The sequence below is a fragment of the Tasmannia lanceolata genome, unplaced genomic scaffold, assembly GCF_043159265.1.
Source record: "Tasmannia lanceolata isolate RefF3 unplaced genomic scaffold, GAP_Taslan_0.1 ptg000003l, whole genome shotgun sequence".
Lineage (NCBI taxonomy): Eukaryota > Viridiplantae > Streptophyta > Magnoliopsida > Canellales > Winteraceae > Tasmannia > Tasmannia lanceolata.
Window position 1 is genome coordinate 57,615,854 of NW_027518680.1, and position 23,755 is coordinate 57,639,608.

Genomic DNA, 23,755 nt, shown 5'->3' on the forward strand with positions numbered 1-23,755 from the left:
CTTGTTAGTAGTGTAGACATTTCTATTTCACTGGACGTTGGCTCATTCCACACATTCTATGTTACAGGTAGAGAACAATATGATACTTGTTGAATGGGCTTTGGGTGTGAGCAAGGGCGACAGTTTAGGACTTTATTATTTCCAGTTATTCAGTTAATTAAGACAATAGTTTAGTAGGAATGAACATCTAGTTATTTCATTTGGTTTAATTGATGTAGTCCGTTGGACAAAGAGATTTAGTTTCCGCATTGATTACTCTAATAGTTAATTAATTAATTGGTTATTATTTTTTGTGGTTCTGTTTATAGCATAGTTCCAGTGAGAATGCCTTACATATTCGTGGTTTGATGAATATGTGACGCTGTTATGTGCCTAGACCGGAATTCGGTTAGGGGCGTGACACACACAACCTTATCTTGTGGAGGGTAATGAATATATAAGATACACATTTCACACGGGCTGCCGCTAGCCCATGTTCCGGATAACTAGGAACCAGTGGACACACTGATAAGGACGTTCCCATAACCACATTAGGGAGATTGAGATAGGTGTGTGATTACTATAAAAAATTATCAGGGTGCATTTATCGCGCTTGGGAGCTGTCATCGGCATAGATGGAGACACAAGCATCGGCGGCACCTGCGGCAAGGAGGATTTTATAAGGATGGAAAGAGAGGCAGCTGACAGAGCCAATCTTTTGGGCCATGAAGGTGGGGTAATAGCGGATGAGGCTAAGTTGTTCTGCTGCTAGGTTGAAGACTTTGATGAGTTGCTTGGACGAACCACTTGCGATAACAGGGGCATGGCGGTGAATGGCCAAGGCAGTGAGCGAGCCCCGGTGAGCATCAATAGAGAGATACGACGGATGGCTGAGATTTCTGATATCCAGAAACTGAATATCCCCAGCTTGAGATGCGCTCACAATCTGCATAAGGTTAAACAAAAATAAGACTCATGTCGTACCTTCATTCAACCAAAAGTGCACATGCTGGAAAAAAGATGTGCCATCAAAGATTTAAAAAACCAAGGTATACCAATGGTTTTAACTTTCAACCGAAACCAAAACTACCTGGAACCGAAATTTCAGCTGAATTTTACTTTTTTTTTTCCAAAATTTCAGCCGAAATTTCGGCACAAGTTTGAAATTGTTTTTTTCTTTTTACAGAATTTCGGCAGAAATTTTGGTTTCAGCTATGTCCGAAACCGAAATTTTAAACCTTGGTATACCTTACTTCTTTTTGAAGGCACAGCTAACTGGTTTAGAATAAAAGGAAATTATCCAAACTGTTGACACAAAATCACAAATCCTAATAATAAGTCAAGGTAATGTTACCTTTGCTGGATCTAATCCAGGTTGAAAGCCAATTCCGACAACTCTTTCTACTTTCTTATGTGGCCTGGTTGTAGAAACAGGCCTACAAGTTAAAAATAACACACAAAGGGAGCTTAGAAGCATGCAAAGAAAACTAAATAAGTGCCAAGGTCATGGAAGGCTTTACTCAAGAGGAAGCTACCAAAGAAATGTAAAACAATTTATTGAACATCTTCCAGAAATAACCATTCAAAAAAATAATACTAAAAATAAAAATAAATCTTCCAGAAATAAATGCATTCGCAATGAGATGAAATAGCTTACATGTCAGGAGTACGGATGTCAATTAGCCTGACAGAACCATCGACAAAACCAGCCACAAGCTGACCCCCATGAACTTGAGAAGCAGACTACAAAAAGTAAAGAATTAAGCAAATATTCTATTAAAGGAAACTGTTGCAAATAGAAACAAAAAGCAGTTGACCACAATAATAGAAAGGAATTTATTAAAAAGAGCAGAGGGGACGCTCTAGTGAGAGTAAAACCACACGTTGAGGGGCATTCCTAGACTATGGCCTCTTTCCCTTTTGGAAGACCACCCCTCCAATCTGAAGACTGCAATTACTCTATCGAGTTAGCTTTAAACTACATACTGATATTAGGGAAACAGCAACCGCCAAAAATACAAATAATAACACGTGTATCGAGTGTCCGATTCGGCAAACCTCAAAAATAAGATTCGTGGTTTCTGCTGATTTTAATTCTTATAAATGATAATATGTGTTGAGAGTAGAGAGAAGAAGAAGAAGAAGAAGAAGAGTAAAGTGTGTTAGGTTCTCCTCCTCACACATGAGTTTATATATAAAGGTGAAACATACACAAAAGGCTACTATGCCCTTAAGGCCAATACACTAGCTTCTAACAATATGATTATGGAATGTGAATTTCGGTAGGCTAAGTAAATATAATGTTTTATTTCCATATAAAAACTTACTATTGGGATAGAAAAAATATGTGATCATAAAATTATTGGAGTATTCAGAAAAAAAAATAGATTAAAAAAATCTAGAAGTTTGACCGTGAATCCTAAAGTATTGGAATATGACACGTGTCCAACACGGGTACTTTACATACCCAGAAGAATCAATGTATAAGAGTCCTTCAGGTAAGGAAGCACCTTAAGGTAACAGAGAAATGTAAGAACCCAATGTACTCTCTCTCTCTCTCTCTCTCTCTCTCTCTCTCTCTCTCTCTCTCTCTCTCTCTCAGTAGCGGCAGTGAGAGTGCAACCATTATTGAGGGCCTATGGTCAATTTGTTAACCATAAAGCTTGCTAAACAACAATCGCAGACCTAGAGGAGTAATGGCATGAGGAACCATATGCAATCTTAAGTTCGTAACTTCGTGCAACCAAGCACAATCGATACACAACAGATATGACCTGCAACAAATTGGAGACCCCAACACTATCTTTTCAGAGGATTTCTTTACTAATTCCGACGTAATTGCTACTGATTCATGAGAAGTTGAGAGCCATGATATCATCTGCAAAGAATGAAAACTTTCAAGCCGGTACTGGTTGTACCTACGAAAGGGTAAGATACTGAGGCTACCTCAAAGTGTGAACCTGATAGCCGATAACTGTACCTTTCAAAGCATAAAAACATACCGACGCTATCTTAAAGAGCGACCACCGCCTAACCAATGTAATAATCAGTGCTAGAGCTTCAAGACGAGGATGCGGGTCAAAATGTAGCCAAAGCAAATCGTAGTCGACTTAGCACAATGCGGTCAAGTACTCGGTTAACATGTTCAGCACAATGATGCGAGAGAGTTTTGAAACTATGCCCTGGACACATCAGTTTTTTGTCATTCCAATGCACAGACATTTGGACACTCAATGCACTCCTCGACATAACAAGAAACATGTACATTAAGCATCCTAGATACATGAATTTCCCCGTTGCAAATAAAAAAAGATGTGGCCCATCGTGAAACTGTCATGTTAGCATTTTTAGAAACAAAATTTCTGGGAGTGATATCTGAACTTAAAAATGCTGAACACAAGTCCTGCTCAATGAAGAAGATTTCTGTTATGTTCCTTGCAAAGAAGCTCACCTTCAACATTACACCTGTCCTGTAACATTGTTTAAAATTGCATAGCTCAAATCCATCATATGAAAACAATGTTATCCAGGAACATATTGGAATAAGTTTCTGCAAATTTTTTTGGAGAGGAAGTAGTAGTATCCACTCGGACACAACAGTGGAAGTGTGTTGAATCAAGAACAGACAATAAGTGCCTTTCATATGGACGTTTCATTCTGTCCCCGCTTAGACTACTACCAAAAAGCTCCAATGAAGATTCGCTCAGGTAATCCATCCACGAATGAATAACGCTTCCCTTTTCTTTTTGGAAATTTTATATAATTACATATGTTTTTTAAAGGTTTCATTAAAAACCAACGTTACTTTCTCCATTTTAAACTTTAATCTAGTTTGTTTTCTTTCCTGGTGTCATTTTTATGTAACTAGAGTCCTTTTGATAGAACACCGTTCTATCAGAAGAGAAAATAAAGAAGAGGATGATAGAAAAGGGGAAAATAATGAGTTAATTCGAGGAAACTCAGGCCTCCAATGAGTTAATTCGAGGAAACTCGACCTCCAATATGCAAACTGCACTTAATTTGATTATTCCTTGCTGAATAGCCATACGGCATCTACATTATATAGAAATTAGGGAAAGCAAAATAAGGAAACATAAATCAGCAGAATGTGAAAAGGAAAATAAGGAAACCCTAAATATGGCAATAACCTAAATAAAGAAGACAATCTAAATTAGCAGAATATGAAAAAGGAAAACTGATTCTAACATTCCCTCGCCCTTAATTTTGACCTTGTCCCCAAGGTTGGAGATTGATCTTGTGCAAGACTTCCCAAATTTCTTCTCTTTTCTCCTTTTTTTTTTTTCCTCCCTCCTCCTTGCCTTTTCTTTGTCTTGTAATTAGTCACGATTATGCCTGTTATCATCAAGAGTTGAGGCCACTTCAATTGCAAATTGATCATACAATGCCGTTCATCAAAACTCCTTTGATGTATTTTTTTAGATTTATTCACGGATGGTTTCAGGTGAGGATCTTTTTTATGGTGTTGGAAAGGTTGAGAGGCATGACAGATTTTTTGGCGTCGACGTTGTTGGACTCGAGAATGTTGATAATCATTAACCTCTTTCTTTTGTGGTTTTTTTGCTTTTTCTTCAATATGATTTCTTTCTCTCTTTTTTCTGTTCCGTCTTTTCTTTTTTATTGTGTAAGTCTTCTCAACGACGATCTCGCTGAACTCTTCACTTAGAGGCTCTCCGAACTTCACGCCAGGTGACAGTCGTGTTCGCAGAGGAAGATCCATGATCTTTTGCAACTGCGTCTCAATGTTGTCATGGAATTGCGTCAAATCGTGCCTGATAAACCGCATCGAGTTCTTTTCTGATTTCAGCTTTCAAGGCATCTGTCATGGAATAGATTTGGAGGTCGGTGATGCCGGAAAACTCTTTCTGATGGCGAGTCAGTACCATGCACCAGGAAAGTGCTCTGATACCAAGTTGATAGAACACCGTTCTATCAGAAGAGAAAATAAAGAAGAAGATGATAGAAAAGGGGAAAATAATGAGTTAATTCAAGGAAACTCAGGCCTCCAATGAGTTAATTCGAGGAAACTCGACCTCCAATATGCAAACTGCACTTATTTTGATTATTCATTGCTGAATAGCCATACGGCATCTACATTATATAGAAATTAAGGAAAGCAAAATAAGGAAACATAAATCAGCAGAATGTGAAAAGGAAAATAAGGAAACCCTAAATATGGCAATAACCTAAATAAAGAAGACAATCTAAATTAGCAGACTAGGAAAAAGGAAAACTGATTCTAACACCTTTGTCTATCTATATCACTTAGGATAGTTTTCCTATTTCCCCGTCATTGTATATTATTCAAACTCACTTAAAATGGATATTTGTAACTTGAATTATCCATGATGTAAAGAGGGGAAGAGAAAATTGTAAAGACTGAGCCTATCAAGGTCTGTGATACGTTTAAATTTTAATAAATTTTGTCCGTAGATCACTCTTGATCGACGACCCACAAGTCCGGTCTAAGAATTGAGTCTCTTGGACTGTCGGATAAAGCTTAGGATCCCTCGGATCATCGATCAGACTTATATAGATGACAAATCATGTCATTCGAGTGTCGATCTCCCTTGATCTTTCCATGATCGAGAGATTTAGAAAATCGATGGCTCTTATATTTTCTTTTCTTAAAATCTTTAAATTGTATAACATAAAATTTTCCGTGAAACTCAAGTAAAAGAATTTCCATGGAAATTGTGAATTTGTAGCTTAATTACAAAAATGAGGAAGATATTAATTAGAAAATTATGTATTTTCGTCACTTTAATTGTAGCTTAAATTTGGGGCATTAAATCTTGTCCGTTTGACTTGATTTTGGTCCATTAGATGGGTTTTTCGATTACCTATCCAACGGGCCCAGGATTTCGCGATTTGGACATGATTTGGTAAAGTTATGTTCCATTTATGATATGGGTATGGGTTAATTACGGGATTTGTATATTTAAGATGTTTTCTAGGAAAAGTGGGCCCACTAGTTCGATTTAAAATCTTTAGCCGAGTTAGATTAGTATTCTCTTTTTAAGGAATCCTTACCACATCAAAACTCTCTTTTATTAAACAATAGGAACATGTCATATAAATTAGTGATATAATAAAATAAAGAATTTAAAACGAAGAAGGAAATCTAATACAAAACAAATATATAACTCACGTTTGCATACACTCCCAACACGTGAGAGTAGAGAGAGAGGGAGAGGGAGAGAGGGAAAGGAAAGAAAAAAAAAGGAAAGAAAAGAGAAGAAAAGAAGAAAAAGGAAGAGGAGGAGGAGAAGATTTTTGGGACTTTTCAAAACCCTTGACCATCCAAGTAAGTTTTGTGAAATTTTATGATTTTAGGGTTGTCTTTCTTTTCTAAAACGAAACCCTAATATTTAAAGGGTCTTTAAGAAGTGATTTAAATAAAGAAAATCCTAATTATATATGATAGATTTCTTGCAAATGGATTTTTTTTAATAACTATTTTCTTTCGGATTAAATCTAGAACAAGATATGTAAGTTACGAATATTGTTTTCCTTTCAAATCGAGATTTCTCGGTGATTTTATAATGAGGAAGATTGTTTTCTTTTAGACCATTTATACGAATGAAATTTGAGTTACTTTTGATTTGTTTTCTTCGAAATCAAGTATTATACGTAATATGTAAATTTCGCATGTGTTTTATTCATTCGAAATGAATTCTATGATTGATAAATCAATATTTGTGATTTGTTCTGTCTAAACAAGATCATACGCATGATCTGTAGGTCATATAAAATAATTCTTATTCAAAGTCGGTCATGCGTGTGATCTGTAAGGTATAGAAAATAATTTTTCTTTCGAATTAGTTTATGCGTGTTATCGGTAAGGCATAGATCATTGTTTTACTTTCAAATCAGTTCATGCGTGGTAATTATTGGCCAAAGAACATTATTTTCCTTCAAAACAGTTCACGTGTGCGGCTGCTTTGGTATAGAAAATTATGTTTTCTTCAAAAAACAGCCCACGCGTATGATCTAAATAATGTATATGATGTAAATAATTGGGATCTCTCAAGATCAATCGTCGTAAATGATATTTAGAAAGTCAATAATAGTTTTCTTTCGAGGAACAGCCTGCACGCATGATGTTTTCAAAGTAGAGAATAAATTTATCCCTAAAATAATTTATACGCATAGAACTATAATTAGGAAATAGATTCTTTTAAAAAAACTCAGCACCTTTGTACGCTAATATAATATATTGAATAGTATCTTTTTTAAAAAAAATTAGTTCATGCGTGTTATACTCGATGCTCGCATAACTATTTTCCTTTCAAAGAAAGACCTAGGTATATCTAAAAATTGTTTGTACTAAAAACAACCCCTAACATGATTGTTGCCCAAGTACATATATACATACAGACATATATATATATATATATATATATATATATATATATATATATATATATATATATATATATATATGAGAAAACGGTTCCTACACATATGTGTAGATAAGTTATCTACACACTAGCTTAAAATAGAGTGGGGGCCACATTATTTGGGTGATCCAAACCATTCATTTTTAAGGCCCTCACACACACACACACACACACACACACACACACACACACACACACATATATATATATATATATATATATATATGATGCAAATAATTAAAAATTTGATCAGCATATGAATTCTGTATAGGTATTAATACCCATGAGTGTATCTTTTGGATGTATGAAACTGAAATCTTTGGGAATAGAATTTAAAGAACAAAACCTAAAAGTTACAACTCTCTAACTATCCTAGGGTCAGAGTTCAAGTATAATTTAACGGGAAACTTAGTGTGTGTACATGATTCTTGTTTCATATTTGGTAGCACATTCAACTCTGACATAAAGGACTTCTCACTCTTTCACACCACAAGTAATTAAGGTAGGTGACGATACCCTAAACTTGTACTCTTGAGCAATGATTGATTTATATGCATGCAATGAAAATTCTTAGTTGACATAAATGTTGTTCAATAATATGTATTTCACTCTCTTGTTTTGCCATATTAATATAATGCAATCGATTTAATAATGACATGCCAATGCTCACAAATGATGGAATGCTATTTAGGATTCCTTGTTAAAGGAAAATACTTTGGAAGCAAGAAAATTTATAATGGATATCTTAAGGATATTGAAAATGGATGACATACTAAGAAAAACTGGTAGTGAATAAATGAAATAAATGGCATGTGGAAATATGATTTGGTGGATTGAGCGGAGGAATGAGTCGTCCAGGAATAATGAAATTCCGCGCGGCCATGGGTTTTTAGCGCACCCCATGGTGGCAAATGCATCCTCTTAGACCGTGATGTCAAGAGGCGGAGTGGCCAGTAGGCACGTCGTAAAAAAAGTCCCTCATGCCCCACTACCTGTAGACGAGGGTAGTAGAACGTATTGGGGGCGGGACAACAAGCTAAGAGAGCTTGATTGCCTTGGGTGAGTCATCTCATGCATTAATGATAATAATAATAACAAAACATAAATTTCTCACTTGTAAAATGTTGTTGCCTTGCTAGAATAATGGTTTCAAATTGATTTAGTCCATACTCCATAGCATGTCCCCTATTACCGTTCATGATTTCTTTAGAAATAAATTATGCTACATGTTCACCGATGGAATTAAGTTGTAAGCCTTTAAATTCAAAAGTTGTTTAATTGTGTATGTTTAGGTACCGAATGAGTCTACTTAGTTCGTTGAATTGACCCCTATAAATCCCCACCGATTTTGCTACAATGGATGACATCGAGAATAAATGGGGAGCGTAGGAAGAGTGTGCCAAGTTAGTGGAGTGTCGAGTTTTTTCATTTATATTACTGATGTCAGTTTACTTTTGCTAAACCAGAGAAGCAGGATTTGTACCTGGAGTTGGGGATTCGCGAATCCGAACCGTGATTCGATTCGAATCCCCGATTCTCGGGAACCTCGATTCCCAATTTATGAAAACCCCGATTCCCACTTTATAGGAACCCCGATTCCCAGGCGATTCCCTGCGAATCCCAACTCCCCAGCGACTCTCAGCGATTCCCCGGCGATTCCCCGTCGAATCCCCGTCGACTCTCTGGCAAACCCACGATTCCCGCTTCCCACCATCCCAGGAGCCTTCGATTCCCGCTTTCGAATCCCACTTTCGATTCCCGCCTTGGCAACCTTGTGCTAAACTCTAAGTTTGATTTAGGTCAATATTACTTAGTTCTATGTTATATATCAAGAAAAAAAAAGTATTCCTCATTTTTCATATGAGTTGCATTTAATTCCTGTTTTTTGTAGTGATTCGGGTTTCTATGAAAAATCCGGGTTGTAACAAAATGAAGGGCAAGAATTGAACTCCAACATCCAATATTGTGGTTTGAGTAGTGCTCTTAAAAAAAAATAAAAAAAAAAATAAAAAAAATAAAAAAAAATAAAATATATATATATATATATATATATATATATATGAGAAAACGGTTCCTACACATATGTGTAGAGAGTTCTCTACACACTAGGTTAAAATATAGTGGGGGCCCACATTGTTTGGGTGATCCAAGCCATCCATTTTAAAGGCCCTCACATAGATAGGGTGTCTACAAAAAATCAGATCCATAGGATCATCCCGACCCTACGATTTGTGGAGGTAAAATGGATGTCTTTAAACGTTCACAAATTAGTCCATTTTTTGCCTCCACAGTACGAATGATTAGGATGATCCTATGGATCTGATTTTTTGTGGACACCCTATCTATATGAGGGCCTTAAAAATGAATGGTTTGGATCACCCAAATAATGTGGCCCCCACTGTATTTTAAGCTAGTGTGTAGATAACTTATCTACACATATGTGTAGGAACCGTTTTCTCTCTCTCTCTCTCTCTCTCTATATATATATATATATATATATATATATATATATATATATATTGTGGTTTGAGTAGTGCTATTTTCTTTCACTTTTCTCCCCTGTTTCTTCTCTTCCAAGATCCAATGAATGTTGACACACAGTTCAATAACAAAGACAAAACCTACTTCTGAATATAGCTCCTCGGGAACAAACATTGAAAGAGGATATTTTTATGATTATAATATGGTAGGCTACTATTCGCGTCAATGTTCATTGAACTAACTTTTAGTATGTTATAGCAGCTAGGGACTATAGAAAAATCTCTAGAGCTTTATTGAATAAATTCTTCTCCTTTGCTACTTGATTCCTGCAGAACTCTTCTCCTTTGCTCTACTAGATTCCTGCTAGAAATAGTGAGTTCTCTTTCTGGAATGCATCAAATTGCTAATAATGCCTTGTGAAGGTTGAAATTCCTACTTCAAAGATCATTGAACGAGGAAATTGACAGGGCCATCTCAGAAGAGAGTAATTTCTTCAAATCCGTCGCAAAATTGAGCAATGAAGTAAAGCTACCAATCATTAAGGACGGCTAAAAGCCTTTGGAAAAGTGAGAAAAATGGGCACTTTTCTGAACGTTGCGGCGTGGATAAAAAACAAATAGAAAACCTACTTCCAAATAAAGTTCCTAGGGAAGAGGAATACAAAGAGGATATTTTTAGTCTGAATATTAAGTTCTTGATCGAGGTTACAAGGATTTCCACAAACCCAAAGCAAGAGTGCAAAGATTAAGATTTTCAAATCGAAGATTAAGCAAGTCATGAATGTTTTTTTTGTTTGAATGATGAATAGTATTAATATAAGCGACCAAAGACCGAGAAGGTATGAACAGATAATAGAAGAAAAGCCACAAGAAAAACGAAAAGGAAAAAAAAATCAAGGGAGGATAATCAAACTGCTCCAGCCTTTCCCTGAATACCCCGTCTCTAGCTAGCTTATCCGCTATGCCATTGCAGTCCGTTTCACATGATAAGCATTTAAATGTGCCCCTCCTACTCTATCTTGGATTTAATAATAAAAAAAGCCTCAAATCTCCACGGTATTGAGTGTATCCCGTTAAGCCAGCTTATCACATTCTTTGAAATCTCCTTCTATTCAACCTTTTCCAAACCAACATTGCTAGAAGCTTAATACCATGCTGGATGGCCCGCACTTCCGCCTCCAGAAACTCCTATAGGACCCAAGTAAGTCCCAAATGACATTTCCTTGATTACAGAAATGTGTTCTAAAAGATGATAGCATCATGTCAAGAAACATCAGGGTCTACAAAGAAATAGGAAAATTTTGAGAGGGAAGACATCGAAGAGGAAGATATTGGCTAAGTTTGAGAAAGACTTCAAACAAATTTTGTGCATCTTGAATGAAGGCACTTTAAGCCTTGGAGATAATACCTCCCAGCACACCACGAAGTCTATCAACTAGTACTTTTGCCTGGATCTTATAGAGGATCTTATAAACACTACTGACGAGACTCATGAGGCAAAAAACAGCCACGCTCTCCGCTCCATCCTTTTTAGAGATAAGAGCGTGGATGTGGCATCAATGCATCTACCTAGATTACCACCAGCGTAAAATTACTTAAACAAGTTCATAATATCATTATTGATAACCTTCCAACAAACTTGATAGAAAGCGATGTAGAAAGCATCATGCCCAGAGGCTATATTACTTTCAATGAAAAAAATGACATTTTTGACTTCCTTTGAGAAAGGTCTTTCCAGCCACGTGCCCAAGAATCTTCAGGTAGAAACCTAAACTGTAACTTCTCTGAGTTAGGAAGACTCGCGCCTCCAAAAAGTACAACTATTTAAAGCGCAAAATTACCTTTGAGGAAATAAGAGCCTAATCCTCGACCTTTATGCCATCCGCAACTTGGGAGAGTGAGTTCTGTTGCTACATCTCTTGGAGCTAACAATGCTATGGAAATAGGTTGTATTCCTATCTCCCTCTTTCAGCAATTTTGTAATCGATCTATGGTTCCACTTTAAATCTCCCTGAAAATAATTCGATCGTGCTCTTCTTGAAGTTGGATCCTTTCCAAGGTCTCTCCCAAAGATAGATGTCTCTCTTAATCTCTTCATTAATACCCTCAAGCCAGCTGAGATTCTCTAAGATGAAAGACTTCCTATGCTCTACTTCTCCAGACCTACCAGGCCTAATTTTAAGTTTGGATTAATGAATCTTGAGCTTTCGGGACAGTCTTACATCAGCCATCCCAAAACCCTCAGCCTTCATCCCACCAAGACCTAAGCTTGCAATCAAAGAGGGCTCCTCTAACAACGCCAACTCAAATCAATAAGGGGAGGGCCCCCGCAAGCGCTGGTTAGTATCAAGGAGGGGCTGTTGGGCTGTTGATCTAAGACCGCTTTGGGAAGGAATATCTATAAACCCACAAGTTACTTTTATTTGGGTTCTTCCTTTTATTTTTTTTACTTTAATTTGGCTTCTTTAGTTGTTGGCGTGAGTTTAGAAAGTGTGATTTAGTTGGGAAACTAGCATATTAGTGGGAAATTTTTTTCTATTATGTTTTGTTGAAGGTGGATACTGCACAAACAGTTCTAGAGTTTATTCAATAAATCCCTCCTTTTTTACTCGATTACTACTTAAAATTTGCATTTCTCTTATAGGTTACATCAACTGGGAACCTCATTAAGAAAAAGTAAGCACTTCTCTTATAGATTACATCAACTGGGCAACTCAATGAGAAAAAAGTAAACTCTCAACCTAAGTCAAGATTTCATCATATCTAATTTAGTTTATTTACTCATTATGTCCAAGAACAATCTGTCCAAATAGTGAAAAAACGGGACTAGAATGGATTTTCATTAGCAGGCCTTTTTCCCCTAAAGTTAGTGTCTCATCAACTTTCTCAAGAGAGACGATAAGCAAGCATCCTGTTTTTCACATGAATGCCTAGAGTGTCATTTGGTTTATATGGAACAAGAAATAAAGAATAAAGAAAACAAACTTTGTCATTAATTTTTACTCACTAGAGAATCAAGAGGGAAAACAAGGGAGGAAAAAGAGAATGAAGAAGTTACTTCTCATGATTGAGCTCATAGGCTAAGCTTATTGGTATTAAGATTTTTGGTAAATGGGCCGGGGTATGGATACCACTATGTTTTCTAATTTATCCGACACTTTGAATTTATTGCCGACAGACTTGTCCTGACGTGTCCGATACGACACGCGTGTCCACACGTTGACACTCATTTGGAAACTTTTAAATGTACTGCTAAAAGTGTTAAGACTCAATATAGACGTGCGGACATATTTTTGTACCATGTCAAGTGTGGCATTATGTTTTATTATTGAATATTGTATTTAACTCTTTTATTATTAATTCTTCTTTTACTATGAACTCTCCTTTTAGCTCTTCTTTAACTAATATTTGATGTGATATACTCTCCCCTAAACAAACTCTTTTCCCAATACTATATTCATTGTATCATATTCGTCTCCCTTTCTCGTTGTATATTGGAGACGGAAGAGAACTAGATTAAATTCATGAATACATTATTATTTGATTATCTCACGTTTGTTTTTAAATTATAGTTGATTAATTCTAAGATTTATTAGTTTGTTAAATGAATACAATGTTTATATTGTTAAAAATTATGTAGGAATCAGTAATTTTATATGTATGTATGTGTCACCATTTCTAGATTTTTAGATGCTGCCATATTAGACAACTCGTATCCATGTTGAATCTAGACATAAGAATCCGTACCCACAAATCATGATATATATACTTTCTATTTTAGCCAAGTCCCTGTTTGTAAATTTTGGGGGTTTGCCGTGTCCGACACTCGGTGTCCATGTCGACACTCGACACTCATGTCTCTGTCCACAAATCATATAGCTTAATAGCCTCCAAAATCATCCTATGACCTTCTATCCTTATCATCATGTTCTGCATTCCTAATCATTGAAAAATGGTGACAGGATTTCACAGGAATTTCCATCAGTAATGGAACAATAGAGAGAAAATAGCATATAAATAGGAGGCACACTCACCAATGCTGAAACACTGCTGTCGGATGATGAAGGAATAGAAGCAACAAGCTGCTCTTTATCAAGATCCCAAAGCATGATAGATGACATCTCACCAGAAGAATACTGCTTATACGGTAACAAATAACAAACAATAGATGAATCAGAACATAGTGAAAAATAATGTCAAGATAAGAACAAGGGTTTTTTTTTTTTTTTTGAGAATGCGAAGATAAGAATAGTACACAACTAATATAGCTATCCAAGGAAGACTTACCAAATATCCAGACTGCTGCTGCCAATCCACAACAGCATTTACACTGTGGATACCAGGTCTATGACCTTGAATTGACGAAAATGCGGTTACAAGCTTTTGTTTACCCTTTACAGTGTAATCTTTCCATACTCGAACATTTCCATCACCTTTATAGGATTTTGTATCATTAGGTATCAATGAAAAACAAGACATCATATCTGGAACTGGCTCACTAACATTACTTTAAATTTCAGCCGAATTTTCAGATTTCGGTTGGGTCTGAAATCTGAACATTTTGGATTTCAGCCAAAATTTGGTCATTTTGACCGAAATTGTAAAAATTTCAGCCGAAATGACTGAAATTTGAAGAAAAAAAAAATCGATTTCGTTTTTTTTTTTCAAATTTCAGCAGAATTCCCAACCAAAATCCAAAATTTTCAGATTTCGGACCCAACTGAAATCCGAAATTTTGGACTGAAAATTAAAACAATGCTCACTACAACGACCACAACTGTTTATAAAACATACCAGCAACGGATCTTACATGAAGCAACAAGGAGCAAGCTGTCATCGAGCTCGTTCACAAGACAAAGCTTGGAAATTCCTTTATCAGGAAAATCATGGTTGTCAAAACTGTTTAGCAGTGTAGTTTCCTCATAGTTCCATACCCTGAGGTAAGATACAAATCAAATTTATGGAAAGATTAGTTTGAATACAAATTAGCTGCAATGAATACCAACAGGGAACAAAAGAAATCCCAGCACAACCAGCGGATGGTTTGACGTGGGTCCAGTGGAAAAATGGTGATGGGGAATACTAGGCAGTTGGAAGGATCAGTGGGCCACAAAATTGGAGGCCAAAGGTGGATCGTATTTTTCTGAGTGGGTTCAAAGAATGAGTTCTGAACGTTGTTAGGTTCGATTAACTTTATAATTGATGGGCCTTATTTTCAATTCAACGGAAGGGGGGCTAATGTGTTTTCATGTCATATAGAAACTCAACCAATAGATACATCTATATGCGTACATATACAGGAATACAAATACAATAAAATTACTATTAGATATAATGTGTTACATAAAGAGCACTTTATGATTGGGTGCAAGCCTCATGGCAAAGGTTCAGTATGTGAATCTCCCTTCACCATATATCAAATAGGGAGTTTCCTTCTGTGAATGTGAGAACGTGAGGCATCCGTTTAGACAAGGCTGCTAGATGATGATCCATTTTATTGATATTGGGAAAAAAAATTCCATGATAGAGGATCATGGTTGGCGAATATCAACCACGAACTCTCCGATAATCCATATGAAAGTGTTCAACCACGTTCAGTCAGGCTTATGATCCAAAAATCAGGATGTGAATATTTGGATCTCCGAGGTGCGAGAGCTAGACCAATACGAGGTTCACCATTCATGACGGGATTCAGGGAAGATTTCTGAATGAGTTCTTATCTGTTTTGTATTTTTGTCAAAATACCAAAGACACTTCCAAAGATCTGATGGCTTTAACATGCAGCCTGATTCTTAGAATCCATGGGAACTTTTGATTCATTATCTGCTATTTTTTATTTGGGTTAATGGTAGCATGGCAGGATTCTTTCAGTCCTTGTGGGTCTTGACAAGAGGATCCTATTTCCTGTTTGCTCTTCACACTTGCAGATGAAGCTTTGAATAAATATTAAGGAGAGGGGAGGAATCTGTTCTCTTCAGGGAGTTTTGTTCTACCAACATTTTATTAATATGTGAGTTTCCCTTCACGTCATTAAGATCCTGTGAGATGTACTTCTCCATATCCACAATAGATCAAGCTCAAGTTATTAATAATGTGAGTTTCCCTTCACCTCATTAAGATCCTGTGAGGTGTACTTCTCCATATCCACAATAGATCAAGCTCAAGTTTCAAAGAAGCAAGCAGTGTGTCGTCCAGATGGCATTATAGGTATGGCAGCAAGTTTAGTACTATGACAAACAAATATGGGATGGGAACTCTTTCTTTCACCCAACGAGATGGTCCTGCTCATTCAAATGAGGCACAAAGCTCGGCCACAGGCCCTTACACTTCCGTAGTTTCAACTATATGACCGACTGATAAAACGTGATGATAAGCTAATAATTTCAAGGGACGGTTGAGGACAAAATGTCCCCTTGCATATCTGCCACAACAGATCACAATATGTTCACAAAGAGACAAGATATCACAGAAACATATAAATACTAATCTCATTGCCAAACCAGGAGATACATAAATATTTGATGTTTGAAAACTGAAATCTTTTAGTCATTCACCATCTTTACATGCAGTTGCTGTCCTAGAATGACATAAGGAACTAAATGTTTAAAAACATGCATTTGGATAAAGATCACCCAAGGTAAAACCAAATCAACTCAGGTGAGTCAATGATTGACCCAGGGAGTTCTTAAACAATGACAATAACCCCTCATCTATTAGTGGTATTAAAAAAACATCTCTTCCTGTCATGGCAAAAGACATTTTCATGGCCTACGGTAAATTAAAGACAAACAAGAATACTAAGAGAGAAAATTAACCCCTTTCAAATTACCTGATCCGTTCACTCTCGTCTGCGGCAATTACGATGGGAGAGAACGGTTGTAGCAAAGCTGTTTTTGTACCCGATTCAAACTTTGTATCCCAGATAGCAATTTGATTGCTAAGCTTACTCAAGGCTGAAAAAAGCAAACTCGCAATATTAGCACAAGAAAGAAACGAGATACACGAGATTAATAATAAGGAAAAAAGCATTGAAGGAACAGATATAAGCATAAACTGTTCAAAAACTCACAGGAGTGCTGGCATTTGGCTATTCGATCCAGTGCAAATTTTTCCTTTTCCTCCCTTCTAGATAATATTTCTTCATTATCATCCATTGCAGTAAGGAGTGGCCTAGAAAAATGACCGCAACTCCAATTATATATGGTTGATTGAGGAAGTAAACTACGTTCTGAAACCCCTGAAGATCCAACAGAACCTATAAGTGGATCGGCCAATCCTGAATCTGGAGAATTTAGTTGTTGCGGTCTGAACTCTAAAGACAAAACTCGTCGCATTCCAGTAAGGTAATTTGGTCGAGGGGGGCTAACAGGAGGAGTTCTAAAAGTAAGTGGCAAATGACCTGTAAAAAATTCATCGCACAAATGTTACCAATTAAAAAGAAAATAGAAGATCAAATAAATGAATGCTGCAGATTTACAACAAGCTAAGTGGCACACATTACGGATAATAGGCATTGGATGACACTGAGACTTTATTAAGTTCAAGAGGAAGAATAAGTACAAACCTTTTTAAGAACTTTCCAACGTGGCTTAGAACACGGCAAAGTCAACCCGGTTTTCAATGTGGCACATTTATGGTTGATGCATTCCCGGGAGCATGACACATCAAAGCGAACACATGCCCAAGGAGACTAAGGGGTTTCTTTTTGAAATACCCCAAAACGTTGGGACGTTTTTGACAGGGGTATTTTGTCCCGAAAATATTAAAATTTTATTGAATAAAATAAAAGGGGGATAAATTAGTTTCCTAGTTGTAATAAGTTAGGGTTTCTAAAAGCTTGCTACTTTAGGACTCTTAACAAGAGTCTATAAATACACACTTAAGCCACAAATTTCAGAACTTTAACCCTAAAGAGGAAATGTGTGGAGTTTTGGGAGAGGACAACGAGGAAAAGCTTGGGGATTCATCTCCTAACGAGGTATGTAAACCTAATTAAAACACAATTGTGATTTATTCTACTCTCTACAGAGATTCAGATCTCTTGAGAATAAAGGTTAGAATGTATTTATATTTATTGAATCAAGCTTAGTGTTCTCCGAGTAAAGAACCATTAATTAGGGTTGTGGGAATTGATTTTTCCAAAGATCTTCGAGTTGATTCACGTTTGATGCCCTAATCAATTGAGGAAATTAAGAGATAATTTATTAAGACGTTTAATATGAATAAAAGAAGAAGAGAGAAGGGTTTCCAGGCAGAAAATCAGAGACAACTAGTGTTCTCGCGTGAATTGGGAAAACCCAAATCGTGAGGCTTGGACGCCCGAAGGAGACGTTCGAAGGGGTCCTCGGACGCCCGAAGGCACATACCCGAGGATTGCTGAGAGGGGGAGAAATCTCAGAGACGCCGGAAGAGTTGTTCGGACATCCGAAGGAGTCCTCGGATGCTTGAACACACTATTTAGGGTCGATTTTGGGAATGTCTTCCCGGTCAGTTTTGAGGGCACAGATTTGCCCCGAAGGATCTAGATATTAATCCAAAGTGTTAATCAAGGGTTAATATGGATTGTAGGTGACACTACGCACTGATTAAGGATCTTGATCATGAGAATCAAATTCAACCAAACATCACAGGTGAGTAGACTTGTTCTACCACAGTTATTCTAATCTTGAATATGAATTATTATGCAAATTTGTGCATGCTTTTGATTTATTATGATTAATATTGACTGTAGTGTACACAAGGGTCAATATTCACAGTATGATATGACTCCTAGTTCGGATCTACTATTGCACGTATGTGCCAGTTAGACTTTTATTAGTCACAGTTTAGCATCAAGACATGGTGCTGTCCGAGTGAGGATGCAGTAGTTAGCGTCCTTTGAGACGAAGTGTTTTTGCGTGATCATTAATGTATGAGACTTTTCTAGGCGGTCGAAGAAAGGTCACGGATCAAGCCGCAGTTATGGCTCTACGCAGTATTGTCGAGAGCTTCACCCTACGTAGTATTTTCGTGGGTGTAATCCCGTACGAGATCGTTGGGATTCGGTTTCCTACGAGTTAGTAGACAGGTTCCGTTGACTATGTAGTCTAGCAGTATTAGTCTCACTACACTAGGCATCAGGCACAGTTAAAGGTGACAATTTTGGCTCGGGCTCGGAAGCTCGGCTTGGTAAAAGCTCGGCTCGAGCTCCTTAACGAGCCGGGCCGAGCCGGCTGGCCAGGCTCGTTAAGGATTTAATATACTTAATATATATATATATATATATATATATATATTATATTAATATATACACTAAAAGGGTTGTCCAAGGAGTGAAAGGGGGAGGCAAAATATGTCACTTCTTTTTTCGAACCCCATTTGTTACTTGGACCACCCCCCGTAGTGTAAAAAGAGTAGTCAAATTACACTAGATAGGGCTGTCCAGGGAAGATGAGGGGTGAATATATAACTGCCCTTAATATAACCCGAGCTCGATAAGGCGAGCGAGCCTGGCCGAGCCGAGCTCTTAAGCTTAACGAGCCGAGCCTGGCCAAGCTCAACTCGGCTCGTTTACACCCCTAGGCACAGTTACAGTCACAGTTACAGAAACAATTACATTTATTGCATGTTTATGCCAGTTACACAATTTGCTAGCTAGAGTTTCTATGGCAGTCACAGTTATTACATATATTGCCAGATTGCCAGTTATTCTGTTTCTATTGATTAATATCATATTATTAGTGTAGTCATGTCTATTTCACTGGGAGTTAGCTCATTCCACGCACTCTATGTTGCAGGTGATGGAGAGTAGGACGCTTGTTGCGGGACATCTGAGTAAGCAAGGACGCTAATTTAGGAGTTATTATTTCCAGTTATTTAGTTATTGAGACAACAGTTTTTGTAGGGATGAACATCTAGTTATTTCATTTGGTTTAAATTGATGTAGTCCAGTGGACAAGAGATCTTAGTTTTCACATTTATTTCTCTGATAGTTAAATTAATTGGTTATTATTTTAGTGGCTTTGTTCATTGCATGGTTCCAGCGAGAATGCCTTACATATTCGTAGTTTGATGAATATGTGGCGCTGTTATGTACCTAGACCGGAATTCGGTTTCGGGGTGTGACACTTTTATTGGAGTTTTAGAAGCTAAACTGTTCAGGGATTTACTTTTATAACCCTAGAGGTACTTTAAAAAGAAATTGGTTATTCTTTAAGGGTATTTCAGTCTTCCCGATTTCATTTAGGTGTGTTTTTTTAGTGATATATAGGGGTGAAGGGGCACGAATTGCACTATGTTGGAAATAGGGAACTTAGTTCTCTATCTTTTCTTCTGAATGATGATGAAATTTTATTAGTAATAAGGGAAAACAAACAAACAAACATGACTGAGGAACTCAACAAATGTCACACAAAAGAAGGCAAATAAAGAACATAAGGAACCAAAGATCCTTAAGGGTAGCAGGCGCAGTCTCTAACCCAATGAATACCTTCTCTTCTTTATTTCCATGCTCTAGAAATCCTAATTAGATCATAAATCAGATTTCTTATTATTGGACAGTTCGGACATCATCTTGGGCTGTTTAGAGTGCGTAAATCTTTCTAGTAACTGCATCAATGGTGCACATAAATGGAAGAAGTTCATAGTGAGTAGCCAATTTTGATAATAATCCTCTCTCAAATTTAGTTCATGTCGCTATTCCTGGGTCAATGGGGAGTATGTCAGATGCAATAATTTCTTAGATGCATTACCGTATCATCAATGGTTGGACTTAGTTTGAGGACTCGATGATTATTCGTTCGCCAGACAGATTTTGGAGGATAGGGATCCCATAGAAACTTCTTTTTAGGATGAGATTCTTCTATTATTTGGATAAGGAGTATGTCGGATGGAATAATTCCTTTGATGCATTGCCGTATCCCTAATGGAAGGGCCCACTTTGAGAACTCAATGATTATACGTTCGCCGGCCGAGAAGTGAAGATTTTGGTGGATAGGGATGCCATAGAAACTTCTTTGAGGATGAGATTCTTCTATTACTTGGATGATATTTTCATTTTTCCTCGAATTATTCTCACTTAGATCTTGTAGGTCTTCTGTAGCGCCCCAAACCGAGTTTACGGTCTAGGCACATAACAACGCCACATATTCATCAAACCACGAATATGTAAGGCATTCTCACTGGAACCATGCAATAAACAGAGCTGCTAAAATTAACAAATTAATTATCTATCAGAGTAATCAATGCGGAAACTAAAATATCTTTGTCCAATGGACTACATCAAATAACTAAATTAAATAACTAAATGTTCACTCGAATTTAAAGCTACTGTCTGAATAACTAAAAATAATAAATCCTAAATTGTCGCCCTTGCTCACTTCCAAGCCCGCGAAATCAAGCATCTATTGTTCTCCACCTGTAACATAGAATGCGTGGAATGATCTAATGCTTAGTGAAATAAGGATGTCTACACTAATAACATAACACCAATTAATAAAAACAGAATAATTGGCAATATTTGTAAATTTGTAACTGGCATAGCAATCAAGCTAGCAAACTGTATAACTGGCATAAACATGCATAACTGTCCTGTAATTGTAATTGTATCTTGTAACTGTGCCTGATGCCTAGTGTAGTGAGACTAATACTGCTAGACTACGTAGCCAACGGAACCTACCTACTAACTCGTAGGAAGCCGAATCCCAACGATCTCGTACGGGATTTCACCCTCGAAAATACCGCGAAAGGTGATACCGCGGTTTGATCCGTGACTTTCCTTCGACGGTCTAGAAAAAGTCACGTACACTAGTAACCAAGCCCAACACTTTGTCTCAACGGACATTAACTGTTGCATCCTCACTTGGACAACACCATGTCCTGATGCAAAATCTGGGACTAAGAAGTCCAACTGGCACATACGTGCGTATTAGGGGTGCAACTCGGGTAGGGTTGAGGCCAACCCGACCCAACCCGAGGAACCCATTTTCCCAACCCGACCCGACTCAACCCGATCTGCAATTGGGTCAACCCGACCCAACCCGATTTCCAATTCATGCACATGTTTTTTGTGGGCCCCGTAATTTTTTTTTTGCTCACATTCCTGCACAGGCATCCACCATATAAAAACTCTTTGTAACTGAACTGAAGGATAAATTTATGTTGAAATTTAAGCACATTTCTAGCTTCAATGGGAAATGTGTTAAGTTAAATCGGGTTTTAAGCACATATCGGAATTGAAAATCAGGTTTAGGGTCGGGTTGGGTTGCCCGACACCCCAACCCGACCCAACCCGATTTCCAATTCGGGTTGATTTTTCCCAACCCAACCCAACCGGATTTTAAAAAAAACCCAACCCAACCCAAAATCGGGTTCAACCCGTAGGGTTTGGGTTGAACCTGACCCAAGTTGCACCCCTAGTGCGTATGGTAGATCCGAACTACGAGTCAATACCACACTATGAATATTGACCCTCGTGTACACTAACACAGTCAATATCAATCAAAACATGCATACTTGCATAAGAAATCATATTCAATATTAGAATAACTGTGGTAGAACAAGTCTACTCACCTATGGTACTTGTTTGATTTGTCTCCCACGAAGTAACTCCTTCAATCACTGTGTAGTATCACCTACAGTCCATATTAATCACTAATTAATACCTTGGATTAATATTTAAGTCTTCCGGGGCAGATCTGTGCCCGCAAAACTTATTGGAAAAATCTCCAAAAATCAACCCTTCCCTGTGTGTTCGAGCGTCCAAACCGGGCGTCCGAGCCACCCCCTCGGGCGCCTCTGAGATTTTTTCTCCCTCTCGGGAATTCTCGAGTATGGGTGTTCGAGCGCCCGACCCTTGCCCTTCGGGCGTCCGAACCAAGGAAGCAGGATTCTTCCCTGGGAGCCTTCGATTCCTGTTTTGATTCCCGCTTTCGATTCCCGTTTCGATGCCTGCTCTGGCAACCTTGGTCCGAACATCGCGATTTGGGTTTTCCAAAACCCAAAAGAACACAAGTTTCTTTTAGATTTCTCTATCCGAAAATCCATCTTTAACCATATTAAATATCTTAATACATTATTTCCCAAAACCCAAAAGAACACAAGTTTCTTTTAGATTTCTCTATCCGAAAATCCATCTTTAACCATATTAAATATCTTAATACATTATTTCTCAATCTCCTCAATTGATTAGGGCATCTAACGCGAAAGAACGCGAAGATCTTTGGAAAAAACCAATTTTTCTCACCCTAATCAATGGTTATTTGATCGAAGAACACAAGGCTTGATTAAATCTATATAAACATGATCTCTTCTTTATTCTCAAGAGATCTAAACCTCTGTAGAGAGTAAAATAATCACAATTGTATTTTACATACCTTTCGGAAGACGGATTCCCCAACTTTTCTTCGTTCTCCTCTCCCAAAAGCTCCACAAAGTTTCTCTTTAGGGTTAAAGTTCTAAAGTCTGTAGCTTAAGGGTTTACTTCTAGACTCTTGCTTTTAAGAGTCCTAACTTAGCAAGCTTTTGGAAACCCTAACTTATTCTAACTAGGAAAGTAACTATTTCTAATTTTTATTTAATTATTTTATAATTTAATATTTTGGGACAAAAATACCCTCTCTCCCCAAAATGTTTCCACGTTTGGGAGTTTGGGGTATTTCATCTTCCATATAGATCAGCGCTCGATATGATGTCAGGATTGTTTTCCATGCTCTAGAATTCCTTATTGCAAATTACATCAGACCAGTAATCTTTGGAGAATCCAAACATCATTTCCGGCTCTTTAGACTGTAAAAATCTTTTCCAGAATTGCATCAATGGTATGTATAAATGCAGCAAGTTCATAAGGACTAGCAGACTTTATGAAGCTCAAGTTGTAAAAGAATGGAAAGCACAAAA

The 23,755-nt window shown here is 37.3% G+C and overlaps 1 protein-coding gene and 1 long non-coding RNA gene across 7 annotated transcripts in view; one reads left to right on the top strand and one right to left on the bottom strand.

The window, feature by feature from the left end:
* Positions 1–502: 502 nt before the first annotated feature.
* The window catches only part of LOC143856551 (regulatory-associated protein of TOR 1-like), a 55,339-nt gene continuing 32,086 nt past the window's right edge, over positions 503–23,755 (bottom strand). For 4 of the 6 annotated variants that reach the window (XM_077366830.1, XM_077366812.1, XM_077366806.1 and 1 more), the window contains 8 exons: positions 16,950–17,279; positions 16,710–16,833; positions 14,691–14,815; positions 14,168–14,313; positions 13,915–14,016; positions 1,637–1,722; positions 1,334–1,415; positions 503–925 (listed from right to left, as the gene is read on the bottom strand). In XM_077366830.1, the coding sequence (XP_077222945.1) occupies positions 584–925; positions 1,334–1,415; positions 1,637–1,722; positions 13,915–14,016; positions 14,168–14,313; positions 14,691–14,815; positions 16,710–16,833; positions 16,950–17,279 (1,337 nt within the window). In that variant the 3' untranslated portion in view covers positions 503–583. Of the gene's footprint in view, positions 926–1,333; positions 1,416–1,636; positions 1,723–13,914; positions 14,017–14,167; positions 14,314–14,674; positions 14,816–16,709; positions 16,834–16,949; positions 17,280–23,755 lie in introns of those variants that run through there. The other 2 variants (XM_077366821.1, XM_077366837.1) reach the window with 2 other exon arrangements.
* LOC143856593 (uncharacterized) lies at positions 6,181–19,853 on the top strand. The gene is made up of 3 exons (XR_013238288.1): positions 6,181–6,304; positions 13,843–14,027; positions 19,657–19,853. It is a non-coding gene; the product is annotated as an uncharacterized LOC143856593 (long non-coding RNA).